At 36.6% G+C, this 22920-nt stretch overlaps 1 protein-coding gene across 4 annotated transcripts in view; it reads right to left on the bottom strand.

Moving 5' to 3' along the window:
- The window catches only part of HDAC9 (histone deacetylase 9), a 466388-nt gene that overhangs the window by 420512 nt on the left and 22956 nt on the right, over positions 1-22920 (bottom strand). For all 4 annotated transcript variants that reach the window (XM_040084792.2, XM_040084020.2, XM_040085289.2 and 1 more), the window contains exon 2: positions 11507-11617. In XM_040084792.2, coding sequence (XP_039940726.1) covers positions 11507-11525 — 19 coding nt within the window. In that variant the 5' untranslated portion in view covers positions 11526-11617. The remainder of the gene's footprint in view (positions 1-11506; positions 11618-22920) is intronic.

Raw genomic sequence — 22920 nt, forward strand, 5'->3', positions numbered from 1 at the left:
TAGAAGCACTATGTTTTGAGTTCCTCTTTCTTCTTCTACTCTTTAAAAATAGCTGAACAGAAAAGACAAAGTACTCAGTGGCTATTTCAGGATTTTCCTGACTTAGCTTACACGTACTCATGAATTTGTCCACAAAAAATAGTCTAGGGCAACTGCTGAATGCTTCAATAGAGAATAAAAGATATTCATCAGGATCTGAGGCAGCTTTTGAGCAATACGAAAGAGTGCTCTTTGCACCCACAGCAGCTACTGAAAGCTGAGTTCGGGATATCTAAATGAGCTTTATTCACTTTAAGTCACTAAAGATATACTTCAAGGCTAGAGAAACAGCTGCAAGCACCTTAGGGGGAGCTTGAAAGATATCTGATGTCTGCTTTCTTCATGAAGCCTGAAGTTTGTGTACTGTGCACTGGCCTTTATTGCAGGGTACTGCCTCAAAATAGTACTGTTTTAAAATACAGAGTAGGTGCTTTTTTAATACAAGTGATGTGAGTCACACAACACAGAGCATACACAACACCTCGTTCTCTCTATACTGACAGAAAACCTTTTTTTGCCCTACCATGCCCTGGATCAGTAATCCATTGAGAATTTCTTACTCAGGTCAGACCATTTTCCATTTCTCGACATGGGAAAAATCAAGAATACAGTCAACATGAAATTTGTGTAAATGAATGACATGAACATTCAATTTTGAAAAAGCTGTAAACTCTTGCAAGGCACATTTGCAGACTTAGAGAGCAGTAGACAGAGGAATCCGTGTTCAAGGGGTTGTCATCTCCATTACTCATATCATGGCAATGTCCTGCAGTCAAGCACTGGGGGGTACAAACCCTTATTAATCCATAATCCAGACAATTGAGAATGACTATATCTGCAAATTGAGGGTTACAAAGCAATGAGAGATTAATAAACAGTAAGTGCTTGCACAATTTTACTTTTATGGAACAGAAATTTTCCTGTCACTTCCAGGTGGCACCTTCAGAATCTAAGAGAAAATGCATGGAGAGATTTAAAATTCTTATCTATGAAAAATGGCTAAAGTAAGAGATTTTTACAATTTAGTTACGAGAAGACTGGATAGAACAACTAACAAATTATATCCTAGGAGAAGAACATTGAACAAGTTAGAGGATAAAATACCATGGCAGAGGTCACTACTCCTCATGTCTCCAGGTCAGTTGTTAACTACAATTGATAACAAAGGGGACTCTGGGCAAGAATTCAGGGATCCTAAAATAGCTCAGTGCTTTACTTTGGCAGAAACTGCCAAAATGTTAAACCAGAAATTTTGAACTCAAAATATCTTATGTTTAACTAATGGGAATTTTGTCAAACCATCTCAGGTTGCCTTCCTTTCTGCCAGAATTTCCATCCAGAGGTCTGTACCTGAAGGAGACTCCCCTCTGGAAAAACATTGAGTTTGACAACGTCAACACCCCGCATCACAGCCCTTAGAACTAGTCATCACAAAAACTTGGTATTACCTCACGACCCCCAACAGCTGCCCAGCTTTGTTATTATTAAAAGAACCATTAAAAAAAAAAAAAAATAGTGCTACATGATATCAAAATCTTCCCCCACAGAGAATAACAGTCCAAAACAACATCATTTGTGTTAATCTGTTTCAGGCCTCATTAGACGTTCAAAAGAAATTCTCAGAGTTTGCAACTCTTTGATATCTAAACTGCAGTGCTAAACACAAATAGATTTAACTAGTAGAAACATAAGTATGTAATATATATTAAACATTTTTCTAAATCATACATGGAAACAGGTCATCAAGGGGGACCGAGGAACTTTTTGTGATGTTTGCTTTTAAAACTGAAAACCATCTTGCCTTCTTAGAGAGGATAATTTAAGGAAAAAAAAAAAAAAGAAAAGCCCTAAGGCAGGTTCAAACCATGAGTTTCACTGGTTCAGCAGGGCTTGGATCCACCCACAATATGCACATCATCATCTGAAGTAAAGTATGACACACACACCTCCCCAATTTAAATCATACCTTAAGACATTAGGTATGCCTTAAGCCTACCGCCCTTTAGACATTAATTTGTTAAATGCTACAAAGAAGTGCTTAATTTCTAGATTAAGATATTCCATATACTCTAGAATTCTAGATTTTGTAATGAAGTTTTGAAATTGCTACGAGCTTCAAAATTAAGGTGCCACAAAACAGTCTTGCTTTTTGTTAGTTACCGAATCTGCAAATTACCTGTTATAAGTGTTATAATTATCACTGCAGAAACACTTATTCTGCAGAAACACATCTGCCAGAGACAAAATTAGGAGGTGGTGTGTGGGTGTGAAAATATAAAAAGTTGGCAAACATGCCTTTTTTAGGGTATTCAATATAAGCAATATTCATACAGCTAACCTAATAAATGAAGAAACAAAATCTTTTTATTCATGGAGTTTAATCTAACTTCCTGTATATTGCTACATTTTAGAAATATAGCTTTACAAAATTGTAGATGTTATAAATAGGTAAATATTAAATCTATGACTTTTTAAGAAAGCACATTTCACATATTCCTAACTGCTTTGCATTACATATGTCTTAATGAATATGAAAAAAATGCCTGGCAGCCAGATGCTGAACTATCACTTTAAAAGTGGTATGCTATGTGATGATGATGTGACTTTCCTAATCATTTCATGCAACTATAAAAATGTTCACTGAGCCTCCAAATTCTGCATGGACAGAAGAGATAATTCTTAAAATGCATAAATGAGAAATGACCAGTAAAGTGAAGAAGTGTGAAGAAGTCCTTAATACTTCTCTCCATCTTTAGCTTTGGTTAAGCAGTCCCACAGTTATGGAGGCTGACCGTGCTTCTCTTGTTGAAAGATGACTCATGATCCTTTCTTTACAATGTAGAACATGAGTTAAACGTACTTTTTCTCTTCCCTCTTCCTTCCTAACTTTGCCAAGACCATTGTGCAGCTATGTGGCAGAAAACACTGAGGAACAAATCCAGGCTAAAAACAACCCTTACTTTTGGGAACAGCTGAGGCAGGATTAGTTCATGAATCCATTTTGTCCTGTGGCCACACAAATAAGTATACCTGGCACAGCTGAGCAGTCGATGAGACGAGTGAGAACAATGGGCAGCCAGTCATTAGAGTTGCTTATTCTGGCACTGCCCCCGAAAAAGGCTTCTCAAAATGTACCCTTCTCCTGGTGGCTCTTTGAACCATGCAGCTCCACTGGCCCTCCTGTCCTGGAGGTGACTCTGTCCTGTCTTCTCCCCCCACAAAGACAAACACAGCAATGTGTCTTGACCAAATCACTTAGTAAGTAATTGAAGTGAAAGAATTATCTCTCCTTGATGAGCCAAACCACTCAGGAGGTAAAGTGTGTTTGCAGCAAAGCAGGAAGCGTGAACATCTTCCACACTACTTGTGTTTTCAGATATAAAGAACCCTGCTAATAATGACATTGTAAAAAGATTTTTGTTGCTATTATTTATCTGGATATTGTAACAGCAATTCTCCACATGGAAATGTGAGAATTGACAGAGATAAGAATTAGGAAAACCAACTGACTGGCCAAATAGAGTGCAGCAATGAACCACCTGGAGAGGCAAAACTTTTTATTTATAGCCTTTGAGATATATTAATAGGGACTTCTTGAAATAGGGACTTCCCCCCCCCCCAGTGTCACCCTCCTTAAACAACATGCTAGGCAGTACATTAAAGTAAATATCATCTGTAGAAGAACAAACAGATTACTTCATATGACAGGACTCAGAATGGAATTCAGATGCTGGGGAGAGAGAGAGAAGTTTAAAAAAAAATTAAAAAGAACAACAAAAGTAGATGCACTTATCTAGAACTGCTCTCACCCACTAAGGGATTACTACTTCTTATACTTGGCACAGTCCAAGGAATACTCTGTATATATGACAGTCCAGCTGCCTAAATAGGAAATTCACAGATGTTAGTGAGCCCCTCCTTCCTCCAACAATATACAAATCTAGGCCTTGGACCATATGGAATTAGAGCACAGGAAGAGACATGTCAACTGCTGAAATGAGATGGGGAAGGGACATCTCTTTTGCTGAGCCTCAGATTCTGACTTGATTTAGACTTACACACAATTTTTGTTCCCAGAGAAAATACTTATACTTAGGCTGTACAGGTTATGCTAAAGAGTTTGTTTCAAGTAAGGGCAAGCTTTCATGAGGCAACGCAGGATGCTCCCATTGTGTAAACTTCCAGCAAGCACAATGACTTCAGGATTACAGACAGTAAAGCAATAAAAGCAGAGTTGGTTAAATGTTTCCTGTGAGATGGGAATCCAAACTTCTGAGTTTGGAGGCTTTCCAAACTCTCTTAGAGCGGCAGCAGACTTCTATTCAGTGAAAACACATGAAAATTTTGTCATACACTTAGTGACAATCAAAGCAACTTCTAGGTGGCTGTTGCAATTCATAGTTTGTAATGATGAGCCACATGAGGAATCACCCTATTTTCCAGCATATTTCAATGGTTAATTATCAACACTTCCATAACACACCACACATGCACTCTCCAGAGAGAATGCAATCTTCTGATTTGCTTTTCTAAGTTTTTTTCTATTATTTTCTAAAATATAAACATGTACATTTACGTATTTAAAGTTTACTAGACTCCAATGAAAGTATAACTATGCCACCTTGGTTTAATGAACTACTAATCAGCAAAAAGGACAGTCACATACAGCGTTTTGTCACTGGACAATAAATCTGATGACTCTTTCTAGAGGTGCATGTTCTAAGTGAGCACTGAGCATAAATTACATATTTAAAATGAGAAAAATTTTCACCTCTAATTTTAAAAAGTCATTTTGAAGAATCTTCACAAACTTTATAAATATTTCAATATTTATTTCCAGAAAATTATGTTTTAAGGTGCTAATGGTCAAAAAGACAGACCTGTGCTTTGGCTACACAAACCAACAAAGAGTTAATTTGAAAGACAAATTCCCTGACAAAAACCATTCAGCAACCAACATTAACAACTGACTCCTGAAAGAAAACAGCAATATAGTCCTAATTATCAAGCACAGTTTCTGTTTGAGGAGACAGGAATCTTTTATGTTCTTATAGGTAAAAGTTTGTGTGTGTGTGTGTGTGTGTGTGTGTGTGTGTGTGTGTGTGTGTGTGTGTGTGTGTGTATGTATATATGTGTGTGTGTGTGTGTGTGTATATATATATATATATATATATATATGTAATCTCAAAGTGCCACAAAGTTATGCTAAAAATAGTCTTCAGATTTGTTTTCTTCAGTTAATATGGATCTACTGAAAGTAGTAACTGATCCCATAACCCACTGTCTAGTTGTTGGCATTATTTATTCACTTAAAATCTGAAGAATTAGCATAAAAAATAATACAAATTCATGAACATGTGAAAGTATGAAAGCACAAATAAGAGTAGAACCATGACATTTTAATGCTTTAATTATCAATTTTCTTTGTAAATGGTGCAAATTACTTGTAAGTAGGTCAATGCATTTACAAACTTTAATTATAGCAAATGAACAAGATGATGCTTTCTTATCTAATGCATGCACAGAGCATTTTATTCATTATTTGGTAGTCTTGTACATTAGATCCCCAGTGGCAGAACACATTCTGAATCTAAATTTTTCATTCAAGCTTGTTGGGATTTTACCTATAAATACCTAGATAAATATGTCAGGCTTAAATTATTATGAGAAAAATAGAGAGAGAGAGTCTCTAAACAGCAATGTTTTTTACATTTCATAAGGGCAAACTTAAGATTTATGTCAGACTGAAGCAATTTTGGATTTCTGCAAGGGGATTCAAGAGGTCAAAATCTGAGCTGTACATCTCAGTCATGCTTTGCCTTAAAAGTTAAAAAAAAGCAGGCAGTGCTGTGAGGTGCTGAATCCTTCTTTTGCACACATTATATCAAGGCTGAGCTTGTAGATTTTTTTTTTTTTTTCCTTTTTGAGATCTTAAAGAGCTGCAGCACTCTGTCACACATAGACAGGTAGATACAGATAACATGCCTATTAATCCTGAATCTTATTGGGCCATATTCAGTGAATTCTCCATATTTATCTAATACAGCCTGTGATGCCATTCTTTTTTAATCTAAGGAAAATTCATCACAAAATCAACACAAGGAACAAATGTAACTGATTCCTTCAGCCTACAGTCAGAAATCTGAAAAAGATCCATGCACTTAACTTCAATGGACCTTAAACACCTGGCAAAACAGAGCTCTGTGTGAAGAAGAGGTTTTAGCCTTCTGGTATTTAATTTACTTCTTTGTTTTAGACTCAAAGTCCTCTTACTTCTTTTTACTAAAAAGCTGACAAGATACATTTTAAAGTAAGATACATGTTTATTCATCAAAATATTCATCTATTCACAACCTCTACTGCTGGTGCAGAGATGGTTACTGGACTGCAACATAAACTTTCAATGCATTTTAATTTAAAAACGGTAGTGAAAATTGCATTTTGGCGCTTTCTCTATGTTTAGACTTTACTAATATGAGGAAAATTATTTATAGAAATGTAGAGAAAAACAGAACAAGCAAACAGGGGGAGTCAGTTTTGCAGGGAGGAAAAACAAGCTATTTCTCGTGAGGAACAAACAAATGCCTATCAAAGAAATTCAGAATCAAGATGACAGAAAAGTGATCCAAAGTAGGAGGTCACAAAATTTAGCATAGGGCTCTTTTCTCTCCCACTCAGTCTATTAAGAAATATCACTTTCTGTTGATTATAGAAGCTCTTAGAAGACACTAAAGACCTGAAAAAAATAAGTAGATATTGAAAAGCAGATAGGAGTTTGGACAGCGATTTCCAAAATGTTATATAGCACACTTGGATTTCAGTTCAGTAATTACAGATAGATAAAAGAGCTGATTTCACCTAGGTGCACGTAAGTAAACCAGACACATTTTGAACTTGTCTTCAGCAGCAGATGTGCTGAAATGCTGCTGAAAACCAGGGACAGTAAAAAGCTCTCTGACCAGTTTTCCACGACAGCATTTCACCACTCTGCAATATTAAAAGCGAGAAACTGGATAAACTGGATGTGTGGCTTTCCATCAAAATACTATGATACCAAACACTGCTATTTTAGAAATAGTTGCAGCATCTAGAAAACTTCCATAAAGGTCAAGAGTTTCAGGTATTTTCTCTTCTTCATCTTGCCTTCTATTATTGTCATGTATTAATATTACTTCCCTAAGAGAAAATGATTATATGACCAACTTTGGTGGGTTTGGTGTGTTGGTTTTTTAACCGATTTTTTTTTTTCCATTTAATTATTCCAATATTGTAGTTAATCTCAAGGGGAAATGTAGGGCATAAAATCTGAAAGATCTGAGTGACAGGAGAAGCAATGGGGAGAAGAATGAGATCTCTCTGGACTCATTCCCCTTCTCAGGTTACAGAAAGAAAACCTGTAATCTGTAGCTTCACAGAAATATTTATATTCCACTGTTCTCCACAGATGCTGGTTTTCTTTAAAAAAAACTGGGTAAAAAATACTATATTAAACTAACACATGTTCATGCTAACAAATGAATCTCTCTCCTGTTCAGATGAGTAGCATCCTTTCCAAGGGCTAGAATCCTTGGAAACTGAGCTGGTAGACATACAACAGACACAATCTCCAACTATACCACCATGTCACTAGACTATGTGTTTCAAAATACAAGACAGTTAGAGAGAGGTGACTCCAAAATACACCTATGAGTATGTTAATTCAACACTGGAAAATATTAGTATTAAAAAAAAAAAGTCTTTCTCAAAATTTGATGTGAACTATTCTCTATAAGAGCAGGTGCTGGGCTAGTTTTGTCCAGAGAAGCGAAGACTGGAGTGGGATCTCATTAAAGCATGCAAATACCTTAAAGGCAAGTGCCAAGATATTGGAGCCAGACTCTCTACTGGTGCCCAGCTACAGGATGGGGAGCAATGGCCATAAACTATAACACAAGAAGTTTCACCTCAACATGAGGAAGAAATTCAGTATGAGGAAGAAATTTGTGTTGAGAGTTGGTAAAACACTGGAGCAGGCTGCCCAGGGAGGTCATGGAGTCTCCCTCTCCCACTCTGGAGACATTCAAAACCCACCTGGACACATTCCTGTGTCATCTGCTCTCGGTGACCCTGCCTTGGCAGAGAGATTTGAATGGTTATCTCCAGAGGTCCCTTCCAACCCTAACAATTCTGTGATCCTGTGAGACAAATATTTTTTTTTTTTCCTGACCAACTCTTTTTATGCACAGTGTTCAGTTCAGAACATGCAATGGTTACAGAATGTAAACATTTCCTTAACGATGTTACAATTCATAACAAGCAAAGCAAACATCAGCACTTTTCCCTGTTGAGATTCAGCATTCACCTAATAGCTTCACAGATTAGCAAGAGCCTGGTCCCTGAAGGATCAAAGAGCTGGGATCAATTTAATAGGCTGCAGAGTTGTTGCAAGTAGATGTTGCCATGCTGGAGGCCCCGCATTCATTGCATCATACAACATAAGGAAATACTCATGTGCATTGGTTCTACAAATGAAATCTATCCAAAGAGGTTCCTCAGATAATGGTTGAATAAAACATACATAATTTTTGCTTGTTCCACATAAGGTCTTTCAATGAGCTTTCAAAAAATTTAGGTTTGAAGGGAAAGCAATTCTAAAGATTTTTTTTTTTCACTTAGCACATCCCATCATAAAATCACAGAAATTTAGCATAGTGTACACAATCTATTCTACAGCAGTTTTAGAATTTTTCATTGACAGAAAAAGCCATCCATGAAGTGGGCAGGCCTACACCATTCATCTACTGCTTTGCCAGTTTGCCTCTCACTATTTCTTCTTCTTCTTCTTTTTCTTCTCCTTTTTTTTTAAATATATTCATCTTCTGTGTAAGCAACATGTATGAATGTACATACACAAGCTAGATATATTGTGGGCTAGATATATTGTAAAAAAAAAGTACATTCACCATTTTGTTGTAACTTACAACCATGACCCAAAATATCAACATTTACTACATATTATGAAGAATATTCACGGGTTTTATATATCAGATACACAGGTATTCAAATAAGATAGCATCCTGATGTTACACCATAGAAAAAAAGGGTTATAAATATTCTCTATATACTGTATGTGCTTAAAGTGTCTCTCATAAAGATTTCAAACTGCCCTAACCACTGGATGTAACAGAATATAGCAACCTATTCCCTGAAGAAATTCAAGACTATCAGGAATAAAAATGAAAAAGCACAAAACCTCCAACTCTAACACTACGGAACACTCGGTCTTTTGCCATTTAAATCACAAGCCATAAATACAACAACTGCCTACCACAGGCTTACCATCACAGGAAGAAGCTGCTCATGTCACTGGCAATTCATTAATTTTTCTTTTGGAATACTAGGAACACTTGCAACTACTGGAGGATCTCACAAGTGAAACAATTACAACCTAACCCATATTTTAGAACTGAGCTGGAAGATGAATCATAAGAATCACAGAGTCATAAAATAGTTTTGGTTGGAAGGGACCTTTAAAGTTGGATGGAACTGCCCTTCCATCTCTTCATCTTATAAGGTTCACCTTCATAAAAAGCAAACTCCATGAGAAAGTAGGAATAACAACTGCAATGGGACATACATTGGTCATGTATGAAGACAGGAAAAGGGGAACTCAGTTACTATGGATGCAATAAGAAAATTTAGCAATGTTTGTCTTCTAAAAAGTTCCAATCAAATGTTAACTGCTCAGAGGAATGGCAGGCTTCTCCTACCACTCTGTTCCCTACCAGTCTATTACGGGGACTGCTCTGGAACCAGAAACTTCAAAAGGTGGCAAAGCACTGCACAAAACATGGGGGACAGAAGAGATGCCACTCATCCTCCTCCAGTTCATGGCATTAAGATTAATCAAGATGCAATACTAAAGTCTAAATAAATCCTGCCTCACTGCTGTTTCACTGAGGAAAAGAAAAATGTGGATCCCAAAGCTGACACTTGCCCTTGAATACTGCATTTCTGTACATGCCACACAGGTGTATTGAAATGGTTGGTAAAGCAACTCAGAGTTTTCAGAGGCAAACTCTAATGGTGGGGGACACTAAGGAGTAGATTTGAAGATATTTAGGCACCTAACTCCTACCAAAAGTGATATTCCTGAAGTATCTAAATGCCTTTACAATACTATATTATACTGAATGTTCCTCCTTTCTTGCATAAGTTGTAGCCTGCAGAAACAGACAACAAATATGCATTCACATTTACTATCTTCTTTCCCCATACCAATAAGAGTAGTGGAAAATTTACCTTCTTTTTGTGAGACCCAATTTGATTTTTGACTCTTTCCATAGACTGCAACTAACACAAAAGAAGAAATGTTAGAAAGATACCAAATCAGCTGGAGTATCTTGGCATTTGAACTGTTTAGGAAAGTACAAGATTATTTCCTATTAAGAACCACTGTGATACAGATAAAGATGTGCCCTTCTGCTAAATGCCTTGTTGTGCTCTGTATGGATAATTCACTGCATGCACCAAATTGTACTGTAAGAAAAAAAGGCCAAGTCTGAAACCCAGCTATGATTGACTCCATTTGATATAAAAGTTATTGCCAGTTTTTAACACTACAATCAACAATTCTCAAAGAATGCTCACTGAATTAAATTTCTATGCAATAGGGCATGTACAGACAAATACAGCTCAAGAAGTATTACAGTGTTTTCCCTGATGCTTTTATAGGCTGTTTGCACAAAACCAAAGTAGTCACAAAATAAGCCACCTGTAAAGGGTTATTTTACCAACAGTGCTAGGAATAGATACTTCAAGTGTGGGTGAACACAGTGTGAACCATATGGGATGTTGCAGAGATTTGAACTGGGGACTCTCACTCCTCTAAAGAACTGAAGTCAAGGCATGTTCCATATGCAGCATTCTGTTTTCTTGGAAGTTTAAACAGCTACTGATAGTTCACTCTCTATCAAGTGAACCTGCAGTTCAGTGAGACATTTTTGCAGGCATTGGATAAAGCAGGTTCAGAGACCATTATCAATTACACATATTTAAAGGAGGAAGCTCTGCAAAGAATGCCTATTATGGGAAAAGATGACTTTGGAGCTAAACAGAAAAATAACAGGGTATCATTTGAAGTTTTTCTTTAAAAGAAGCATCTGTACAATGGCAGAAAATAAATTAATGTCTAATTACACATATTAAGAACTAAAATGTTACAAAATGCTTACTCATGTCAGATTATGAGCAATCAGTTTCTCAAGAAAAAAAAAAAAAAAAACAAAACAGATTTTAAATGTACTGTAGGATTATAATGGCATTAAAATTCAACTGTGATAAGGTATCTCCAAAATTCCCTATTCAGCCATTGTCCTGTTGCATATCAGTCATTTGCCAAATTCATTTCATCAACACAAAGCATTATACATTTCCTAAGAAAGCACAGTTTTCTGCAGGAGGGAGGTATAAATATAAACAAACTGACCTGGTGTTGTGGAGCTCATTGTTCTTAATGGAATGGTATCTTGTTAAAGTGTAAAGCAAACTGTGGCAGAAGTTGTTCAGATTTTGAGATTCTTCCAGAAGTGGAGTGAATCTGAGTAAAATAAAGAAAAAAACACCTTTTGACTATTTGTTGAAAACATCATATTTTTAAGAGAATATAATTATGTCAAACACACTTAAACAGAAGAACATTTGAAATCTCTCACCCTAAAGGTTCTTTCTATAGACTACTTTTTTGCTGCACATTCAAGAGCTAATAACCACTGAAAACAAGACTAAAATTCAGAAATTCTAAAGCTTCAGAGCAGCTCAATGAGAAATTTGCATTACAGCCCATCTACAGTCACATAAAAACACCAGAAAGTAAAGGATAAACTGTGTCCTTTCTCTCTGTGATTAGGTTATTGCATGAAACAGAACATATGAGGTACAACTATCTGGATTACATCCTCATGTCTAAGGAGTGGCCAATCCTCAATTTTAATGCAGTCAGCATCAAAACATGAATGCGTAGAAACTGATCTGCGTTCAAAAGTCTTGCTGGAATAGCTACTGCATCCTAAAGCTCCAATGTTTGAACAGCTCATGAATAGAACTTGTTGAAATAATCAGCATAGCTGAAGGGATCTCCCATGACAAGCTAATGACATCTCTGACACCACAAAGAGAGCTGCTAATGGTGTGAGCTGCTCAAGAGCAGGGCAAGGAAGGTTCTGCAATTTGGCTGAAATCTTTTCACAGTCCCACGGCATTCTCAGTTCAATACAGAAGCAGAGGCACAAACGTTCCTCTAATACTCCCATCTGCTCAAACTTTAAAGCTATAGAGAAGAGGCTTTCAGAAGACTAAAATATATTTTCATTCAAGCATGATATAAACAGCATAATGAGAGAGAAGGTTGTAGTGCATTATGACTGTAACTATCCTATTCAGCCACTGCTCCTGAAGTGTCTAAGTAGTCAAAGATATTCTTAGTGCTGAATATTTTAGCAGCTTTTGTCACTTTTTATAAACTACCAACTGCACATTTAGTTTCAAGCTGAGCTCAGCCAAATTTGAGATAGTAAATTACATTTTAACCAAGTATAATCATTTAAGTTTAGCGCCATTATCATTCAAGAAAGGAAAATCACACATTTAGATAAGTAACTTCTGCTTTTATGCCCCCTAAAGCAAGCTGGACATACACTGCTCAAATAGGCATGATATTTGGACAAAACTAGCACTCCAGCAGACAGAATATGCAAAACCAAAATTCATGAAAATCCTAATTACTTTCCCTTGTTTGCCTCGTGCATCAAAATTCATCAAATATCAGATGGAACTGCTATAAAACTGAACAGACTCTACTGTTAAGCCGTATCCAAAATGTACATTTGGGTAGATCCTTACTTTGGCTGTGGCAGGCATATAGCTCCAAGATTTATCAATAAAAGTACAACCAATACACAGTTCAGGAGTTCTAAGATTCTACTTAATTCCACTGAGCTCATTATTATCTCAGCAGCTACACAGATCATGAAAAAATATTTTCCAGTGAATCCAACATCCATTCATTCAGTGTCCAGCCTCAGCTGGGACAATGCGGTTTCTCTCAGAAAGCAGAAAACAGATATTGATGCATAACTGCGGGCTCAAGTGAATTTCCAGCATACATTTAAAGTAAACACAGTATTTTTGAGCACTGGGAAAATCCTGGGCATTAGGATTTGACAATATTCTAATATTTGAAATTCACTTATAATACCCATAACTGAAACTATAATTTTGTGTAAGATTGTTTTGTGTAAACATTTGAAGCTCATATGAGAGCAGACCACATGCGGTCAGTTTTGACTGCACTCTCAAAGAGGTAAGCTTTCTCCTCAAAAAAAAAGCTTCACTTCCCCCCCAGTAAAGATAACTTCTAATAATTGGGATAGCTGTGTGTGTGAGACAGAGAGATCAGTAGACATGACTGGCATGCTCCTGTCAGTGCAGTTACTCCACTCCATCTGAGCGACATTCTGTACTCAAAACAGTGGTCACAGCAATCCCGTACTGGGTTATGGATACCAGCTGTGCTGAAACTGTAGAAACAAGCTGCTTCATAGTTCTTCCCTGCTCTTCTGAAGCAAGGAACATTCATCCTTGGTGACGAATCAGGTTAGGGAAAATTTAAACAAGCTGGCCATACATAAGTTCATGTGACCTGATGGGATGGATGCTCCCAAGAGTCCTGAGGGACCTGGGCAGCATCACTGCAAAGCCACTCCCAGAACAGCTTTGAAAGGTCATGACTGTCAAGGGGGCGTCAAATAGACTGTAAGAAAGCAAACATCTCTCCTGTCTTCAGGAAGGATAAGGAGAATACAGAGAACCAAAGCCAGTCCACCTCAGCTCAATGTTTTGAAAGGTGATGGGCCAAATAATCCTGGAAACAATTTCCAAGCATGTGAAGGACAGAAAGGTGGTAGGAAATAGACAGCCTTTATTTATGGAGGAAAATCATGCTTGACCCATATGATAGTTTTCTACAATTAAATACTTAAAAAACAGATGAGAGGAGAGCTGAGAATGCTGTTTATCTTGAATAAAGAAAAGCTTTCAGCACTTTTCCCCAGAACATCCTCACAAACTGTGAAACACAGAAAAGTGGACAGCAAGGTGGCTGAAAACAGTCTGTGCTGCCAAGCTCTAAGGGTTGTGATCTGCAGGCCAAAGTCCAGCTGGAGGCCAGTTCCTTCAACGGAGCCCCCGGGGGTCAATGCTGGTGCCAGTACTGCTTTTCATTAAAGACCTGGCTCATGGTACAGAGCCTAACCTCAGTAATTCCACAGATGATTCAAAATTGGAAGGAGAGGTTGACAGAACAGATGGTTCTGCTGTCATTCAGAGGGACTTCAATGGGCTAGAGAAACTGGATCTACTGCATGTGTGTTCCAAGGCTGGGGTGAGTGGCAGGGACAAAAGTGAGAAACAGAAAAAGCCCCAAGATCAGAAGAAAAGGAGGTCCTCTACTGCAGAGCAGTTACATGAAAAGCAGTAAAGAAGCCAGAACAAGACTGTTCTCAGTGATCCCCAGAGACAGAAGAGGTAATGTGCACAAACTGAAATATGGGCAATTCCATTTAAACATTAGAAGATATTTTTCCCCTGATATTGAGGTCAAACATCTAAGAGATAAGCTGCCCAGCAATTTTTTGAGTCTCCATCCTTGGAAATTGTACACAGTCTTGGGCAACTTGCAATAGCTGACTTAGCCTAGAAGAGGGGTGTGGACTAGGTACCTCCACAGGTCTGGAGACACCCTGTGATTACCTGACTTTTCCTTTTCAAGATCACCAAAGACAGCATCAGCATTGAATATTCATTGCAGTTAAACCTAGCGAGAATAATTCCAGCATAAGAAAGTGTTCTGCTGGGATTCCCATAAAAAGATTTCTGTTAAGAAATTTTGTAAATTCAACTGTACTGGTAGTCTTATATTTAATGAAGTGGCAGTTGGCATCCTTCCTGATACTCTATTTCCATATATTTCATGTAAATGCAAAGCTTTCACTAAGCTGAATGTTGTTGTTCATGTTCAGTTTAAACAAGTCCTTGTAAATATGATACAAGGCTCACATTGTCAAAGCTCCCATTTAGATCATGAAAAGTTCCACATCACCATATACAGAATCATATTCACAACACAGAAACTCTCATTCAAATACACTTCTACTGATATGCTGACATGCTTCATTTCTTTTCTTTTTCTGAAGGAATGTCATAGTGCAAATTAGACATTATGAACTGCAGTGCGACATATTTTTTAATGTAAGCACTGAAAATTAAAAAAAGCACAGCACAGGCCATTGTGCATTAAAATTTCATGAGGGGTTCTTTGCTCATTGGGAGATGAATTTGTTCTCCATCTCTGCCCACAAAAACCAGCACACAATTCCTGATCAGTCAAATCCTGAAGATACTAAGGTACACCAAGGAGCTCCAGGATTTAGGATAGACAAGTGCACTTCCAAAGGTACTACATTTCAACATTTCGACATTAACCTTCTAAGAGTTGGTTTTCTTTTTTTCTTTTTTTCTTTTTTTTTTTTCCACTACATTTTAACAGAATAATTCATCCTTTATTCATTAGCAAGCTGGCATTTTAGTCTACAGCACAACATACAGCAAATTAATTTCTACCTTCATGTATATCTCTGGAGTTGATGCTACACATTAGTGATTTGCATTTGCTCATCCAGGAACCATAAACCTTCCGCTCTTTCTTCAAAGGAAACTCAACAGTTCAAATGCTTAAACAACTGATGCACCTTTGAAATTGCTACAAAAGAAGAGTGAAAGATGGAATGTAGGTTTTCATGCCCACCAGCCACCACAAACCTTATGTTTCTCATGACTACATTGTAGGCACTGTATTTTCTAACACAAATAAGCATTTCAAGTGAACACTATCCCCTTAAACTGTCATCTCTCGCTGTGTTGTCCCAAAACTATATTCACTGACTATATTTTTTCTATCTTGTGCCTATATGCCAGAACTCTTCTGGGAACTGAGTTTCTGAGATAGGATGCAATGAATTCAAATGAAGAGAACACAGATGAAAAATATATTTTTACTTCTATTTTCCCTGTGCCCAAGATGAATTTTTCATGAGAACTTCTGAAATGAATCCATAGTATTCAAAACTATATCCTGAAGGTATCTTCCAGATCTTTCTCTTCCAGGAAGATTTTTTACCTAAAATACCTATTTGCAAAGGGGTCTAGAAAATCGTTATGAAAGATTTTGTGGATAAAAATATAGAATTATGTGCTTCATTAAATTCTGAACATGACAGGTCAGCGCCCTTAATAATACATCTAGTTGTTTCTCTGCTGAATATATTGTTTTAAAATAGCTTTCAGTTACTTAGAAACAAAACTGTTGTTTTGAATTGAGATTAAAATGCTGGAGGCCATTAAGTGTCACAAGTGCTCAAGTGTTACAAGAAAGAAATATTCACTTCTCATATTTAACAACTCGTGGATTAAAAAAACCAAACGAAAAATAGCTGTAAGATTTAGTACAAATTCTGTTGTCCAATGAACAGTTCAGCAAAAAGTGCAATTAAAAGAAATATGAAAGCTTAAAAACAAAAATGATAACAAAATCAAAAGAACAGTAGTTGTTCTCTCTAGAATATGAAAAGCATGATGCTTAAAAAAAGAATAAATCTTTCTAAATGAATGATATTATTCAAAGAAAATTGTTGAATAGGTATTCATACAGTATCTAATAAAAATCAGATTAAAAAGAGGTCAAACTATTGATCTTAGAAAAAATAATAATAAATGGACGACAACATAATGACTGGAAGACAAATCACAGTGAAATTCTATTGAAGTGATTTGCACCCATGTAAGCCAAACCCAGAGTGCCAAACTGAACCCTTCTAACCTTGTATCAAACTTCTAAATTTGATTTGGAAGTAAGCTGGCATATGGAAAAGGTGGTAAGGTGTGAAGGAATGGTGTGAATTCCAAGACAAAGTACTAAAGGACATCAGTTCAAAAAGGAAATGGCTATCATAATTGGTTTCAAAACGTAGAATAAGTGAAAGCTAAACCAAAACCAGGACATTAGCAGCACATGCAATTATGCAGTGACCTTTATATGCAAATACAGTGCAGATTTTCTTGCAGCAAAAAGACCAGTGTCTAGTCCAATAGACATTGGGGTAAGTTAAAAAGGTATAGCTGCTTAAAGTGGGAATTTAGTGGTTCCACAGCAAAGCCTTTAGAATTCAGAGCTCAGTGCAGGATTAAGTATTTTGCCATAAGGTATTCAGGCATCTTATTCTTAATTAGGTATCTACTTGAAGACTTTTTGAAATCTGTAGCAATTTTTCAGTACATGCCTTTGAAGGTTTTGTACTAAAGAACCACTCCAGCAGCAAGTACTGGACTGTCATGCACTTTATATTTCCCCAACAAAGTAATTTTTGATGCAGGGCCTAACAGAAAAGTTCATCGTACAGAATCTGTAAAGAATCCTTGGCTATATTTCTGACACACAACTGTTTATTTTGACCAGTAAGTCAAATCACTATGTTTTAGCAATTACTCATATGCAATATGGAGCAGTGTTAGACCTCACACACGCTGGGAGCGCACAGCTTACACAGTCGCGACAGGCTCAGACTTCTGTCCAGTAAAACAAATCCTTCTTCCGGAAACTCTTTAAAGTAAGCAATAAAGCCATACAGCTATTTCAACAACCTCTTTTACATTCACAGCCTACTACAGAGATGAAGCAAATAAGTTTTCTAAAAATCAAGATGAGGTGATATCTTCCACCAATAAAGAATCCAGGGCCTCAATAAACAGGATTAAATACTGTGCTGCTAAGCTGCTGGCTGGACTTCTGCAATGCCACTAACAACAAATTGGCACAAGCTTCTGCTCTGCTTCCCAGTGAAATCCGTTAGAAAAACAATATAGCTTAAAAAAAAAAAAAAATAGCCAAACTGTTTTTTTCTTTCAGCCTCATCAAGATTTGGAACTTGATCACCAGGCAGCTGCAGAAATAATTCTGCTTAAGTTGTCCTGTCTTCCTCTTTCATGCCAGCCCCTTGTCTGAATTAAAAACAGTGCACATCCATATGCGCCCCCAGATAGGAGAGCTGATGCAGAAGATTTGGCCTGTATCAAATACAACCAGGCAGTAGCAGATACCACAGCAGGTGAGGGACTGGCCTATACGAGGATTTCATAGCAGGAAAACAAAATACGAGACAGGCCTATTTAGGTCTACATTTTGATTTTTTTTTTTTTTTAATTTATGCCAGATTTTAATCAGCACTGAAAACAAAACCAACTTCTTATAGGGAAAAAAAATCAAACTTAAAATTCAGAGTTCACTGAAGTACATAAGGAAAGAAACAAAAGCCTTTTTCGTTGGAACAGGTTGTCCAGATGCCACCTCCATCCTTGGAGATATTCAAAACCCAAGTGAAAAAGGTCTTGGCCAGTATACTGTAGCTGACTGTGCTTTGTTCAGTGTGATTGCATTAGAAAATCTCTAGAGATGCTTTCCAGACTCAGCCATTCTGCCACAAGACATTGAAGCACAAAGAACAGCCTTTGTTGGTGGTATGAAAGTGACTACAGTCCTCTCCCCTCATGCAAGAGCGTGGAGAAACTTCCACTAGATGAATACAACTGGAAGAAAGATTCTGTCTCTTAAAACTTCTCAAAAAGCTGGACAAAGTGAGCCACAAGAAGAAATTACAGAGTCCAGGTTACTTTGAAAGAAATCCCAAATTCTAAGTTTCTTTTATTTTGACTCTCTTACCCAGCACTATCAAAACTAATCATCCAAGCTCCTGGTAAGAAACCATCAGACAATTCATGCACTCAATTTAGAAATGCTTTTTAAATTCTTAAATTTGGCTTTGAAAAATTTTAAGTGAACTTCTGTGGTGAGCAAAGGCAAAGCAAAGTGACAGCTGGAATACAGACTTACACAAGCACTGTGAGCTCTGCATTATGGAGCTATACTGTGCATAATTCAGGGCGTATTTCAGGGAGGCTACACTTCAATGATCTGGAATTTAATATCAACCATCATTAATAACTTAGTCACTGGTAATTAGAACAAAAAAGAAATAAAAACCCCCAAAACCCACCCTTTCAAGTAATACGCAAAGAAACAACCCTGCTGTGCATACTCTTACCCATCTCTGCCTGCTGTCTGTCCAAGAACATCCATTTCTCTAAAAATGCTTGAGATTGAGTGCAACTTTAACCCATGAAAACTATTAGCAATGGGTTACAGTAGAGGGAAGGAGAGAAGGAGGCCGACTGTTTATTCTGTGTCTGTATACACATAGAATAATGAATAAAAAACCACAACAAAACACGTTCTTAATAAATAGCTGTACACAAGAACAAAAAGCTAAGTAGGTAAACATTACGTTAGAATATAACATGGGTTCAGGTAAACCAGTATAGTTCAGTCCACACTGAAGACTTGCTCTAGAGCAAGAACTACAAACTTGCTCTTTCAAAGGAACAAGAAGTAGACCATGAACAGAACACTCCTGAAACCCTTAGAGCCTATAATATGCAGTTCACAGTACTTCATCCTTGGTTTATGGTTGTCTTTTCACCAGACAAAAACTAACTTTCTTTCACCCCTTCTTTTTTCTTAAACTGAATTGTATTTCATCTGTTATTGACTTGGTGGTACAGTGTTGTACAGCTACCCATAAAGAACTAGAGATAGTAACACAATTTTCCCCTATTCCTTGTTTTCCCTCTATCTTTGCACATGAAGGGCAACTAGTTTTTTATGTTTTGAATTTAATCTGAGATGCACAGCACCTGAATATTTACAACACAGCTGGACTTGTAACTAGGACATACCAGAACATCAAAGCTTCCTTCATACTAAAAAACCCTTTTGTATTTCTACAATATTGTACTAATTTAGAGTAACACAACACCTCTCACGAAATAACAAGAATTATCAGCCTCCCTATGGAAGTTTGTCTGTTTTAGACAAACTCAACAAGAAGAGACTACTTATCCAGAAGGGAAAGCCTCCAAAGGCAGTATTAGAGGCTTGGCCTGTGATCTGAATGGCTCTCAGAAGGAGAGAGAAGCTCCTTCATTTTCAACTTTTAAAGAAAACTCTACAGCATGTGATAGTTAAGTTAAAAGCAAAAAATATAATAAAATTTTAGAAGAGCAACTTCATGTAAAAACTTCCTCTGACATTATAAAAAATTAATTCAGAATCTCCAAAAATCTACTTTCAATAAAATTGTTTGAATTCAATATTGTTTTTCTAATTTTAAGAAAAAAGGCCATACTCTCCCTCACTGAAACCTTAAATGATTAATCATTTTGATGTGATTAAAAATACATTTTGATGTGATTAAAATCACCACTGCCTTCAAAAAGGCTAGAGTGAAGTTATAACAAAATAGCCTTGAAATATCCATATTTATGTTAGATTATATGCTTATATATAAACATTAACATGGATAATCATATTCAAGAGCACCTGATTTGCAAACATTTCATATTTTTAGAACACAATATGTCTGTGTAAGCTTTGCTTTGACACTTGGTTTGGATGAATCCAGACAAACCTCAAGGTGAATCATTGTAATATTCTGCTGCTCTCCAGCCCTTCCACAGAGGCTACAAAACTCTCTTTGGTTTCTTCTAAACCACTTTTGCTGCTGCCATTAAATTAGGACCCAGATGTCCCATCCAGGATTCAAATCATTTAATGAGACATTCAATGCCCAGTTATTCAACTGACCTTTAAAAGTTATCAAAACTTTTTTTAAATGTCAAATATGGAACAGCATGCCTCAATGGCCCTGAATTTGTAAATTTCGGTGGGCTTCAAAACACAGGTCTCAAACATGGCCTTCTCATGTGTACCATTTTCTCCTCTAAAGAAAGAGTGTCCAGTCTCAGATGCATTACTTTGGTGACACAGGCATATTCAAAACCTGTAGAAGTGTTACCTCATTTACAGGTAAGTTATTGTAGTCTCCTATACACACATGTATTTCTGATTTTGGGAAAGTCTTAGCCACTTAGGATTTGCGCCATCATTTTAGGGAAAAATATTTTTAAATGGTTTCTGAATTTTATCACTTATTTGTCCGAAAATATTAATCTGAGAAACAAATATTTGAAGAAATATAAAGCAGAGAACTTCAAATACACAGGCGTATTTGGATGGTTTGTAATTCTGACTTGTACGTGACAGACAATTTTCCAGAAAACCAAATATTACAGAGGAGTAAGACACAGAAAATACAAACTCACAACAACTTAATTTTACGTCAGGATTCCCCAAAATACAAAGAGACAGATGCACCTACAAACAGGTAAAACACAAGCCAAGATTCAAGGAAATCACCTACAGGAATTAGTCAGCTGCTTCCAGTATGCAACACACAGAGACCCCCACGTGAGAACAACATCTTTTGTTTATGTAGCACTTAGAGGAATTCCCCCTGCAAAGACCTTGCACGCAGAGAGAGTAACAGGGCTTAGTGCAGGCACCAAGCAAAATAATGAGAGGAGATTGATATCTTTAAGATTTTTACAAAGTGATAAAATTATATTAATAAGAGAATTGACACAGGAGAAGGTCTATAGGTAGACAGAAGCTGTCAGCAAGCTCAGAAGGAAGTAGAAACAACCTAACCATGTAAATTTTTCATAGCTGTGATTCATTACATGAGATGATTGATGTCCAATGTTATTTCATGCATTAAAAGTAACTGAGATGAGTCAAAATTTTCCATTTAAATCTATGATGGAAAAGTGGGTTTATCTGCTTAGCAGCAAAATGATTTTTGTCTCTATAAACATCAAGATTCCTTTTAGCTTCTGTTGCTAAACAGCCAAGTAATTTTCTGTTCATTAAAAACAAGCTTCAGTCAAATTTTCCTTAGGAAAAGCATATAGATGGCCAAAGAACATACAGGATGAATTATTTTATGAAAACTTAACCCACAAGAAAAACATTTTTTTCTGTCATTGAGTTTTATCAAAGATTGGACAAGTTTTTTACACTAGCTTCTAGATAAATTAGGCTTCAATTTTGTCTTTTCAATTCTAAAGAACTATTATCATGAAGTCTTTAATTGTTGAAATAGTTATTTGCAGTGTTTGATCGGTAACAAATTTTGTAGAGCTTGTCTTACAAGAAAATAAACCTTTCACTGCAGCTAATGCTTTAAAGAACATTTATACTGAATGTCCTTTGACAATAGATTTCTTTACTGTAGAGCCTTACTTGTTTTCACAAGACAAGGTTTAATTCTAAACTGACATGTTTTAATAGTATGATTCAGCAGAGACTGAATGATACATGGAAGTTTGACTCATACTTTGGCATTTTAAGCAGTGAAGTACAAACCAAGAAAAAAGACTCACTGTATCAGGCAGTTAAATTGGATCATAGGTTGAAGACAGAAAAATATTTTTCTGCTCAATTAGTTTTCTGTGATTTCACCAATGTCACTGGGAGAAAATTAAACTATATCTTTGATAATTTATAAAATAATATTATAGTACATCTTTCCTACTGGAACTTGACAGCAATGCAAGAGACTTATTAATGCACCTGGGTGATCAATTCAACTCATAAATCAGAACTTTTGAGAAAATTCTGACCTCTTCTACAAGTGTGTACTGTCATTTAGCAATAGCAGTAGGACAAAATAATGGTAAAAGTTAATGACGTTCCTGAAGCTCATGGAAAGTAAGTCTTGTGCAGGAGGTGGGAAAGAGTTCAGCGCAACCCACATTCTGACCAAGCTTCTGTCCACTCTTGGGCAGTGTCTGAGGGTTGAGCAAATAAAGGAAGACCTAACATACATAAAATCAACC

This window comes from Hirundo rustica, chromosome 1 (assembly GCF_015227805.2).
Source record: "Hirundo rustica isolate bHirRus1 chromosome 1, bHirRus1.pri.v3, whole genome shotgun sequence".
NCBI lineage: Eukaryota > Metazoa > Chordata > Aves > Passeriformes > Hirundinidae > Hirundo > Hirundo rustica.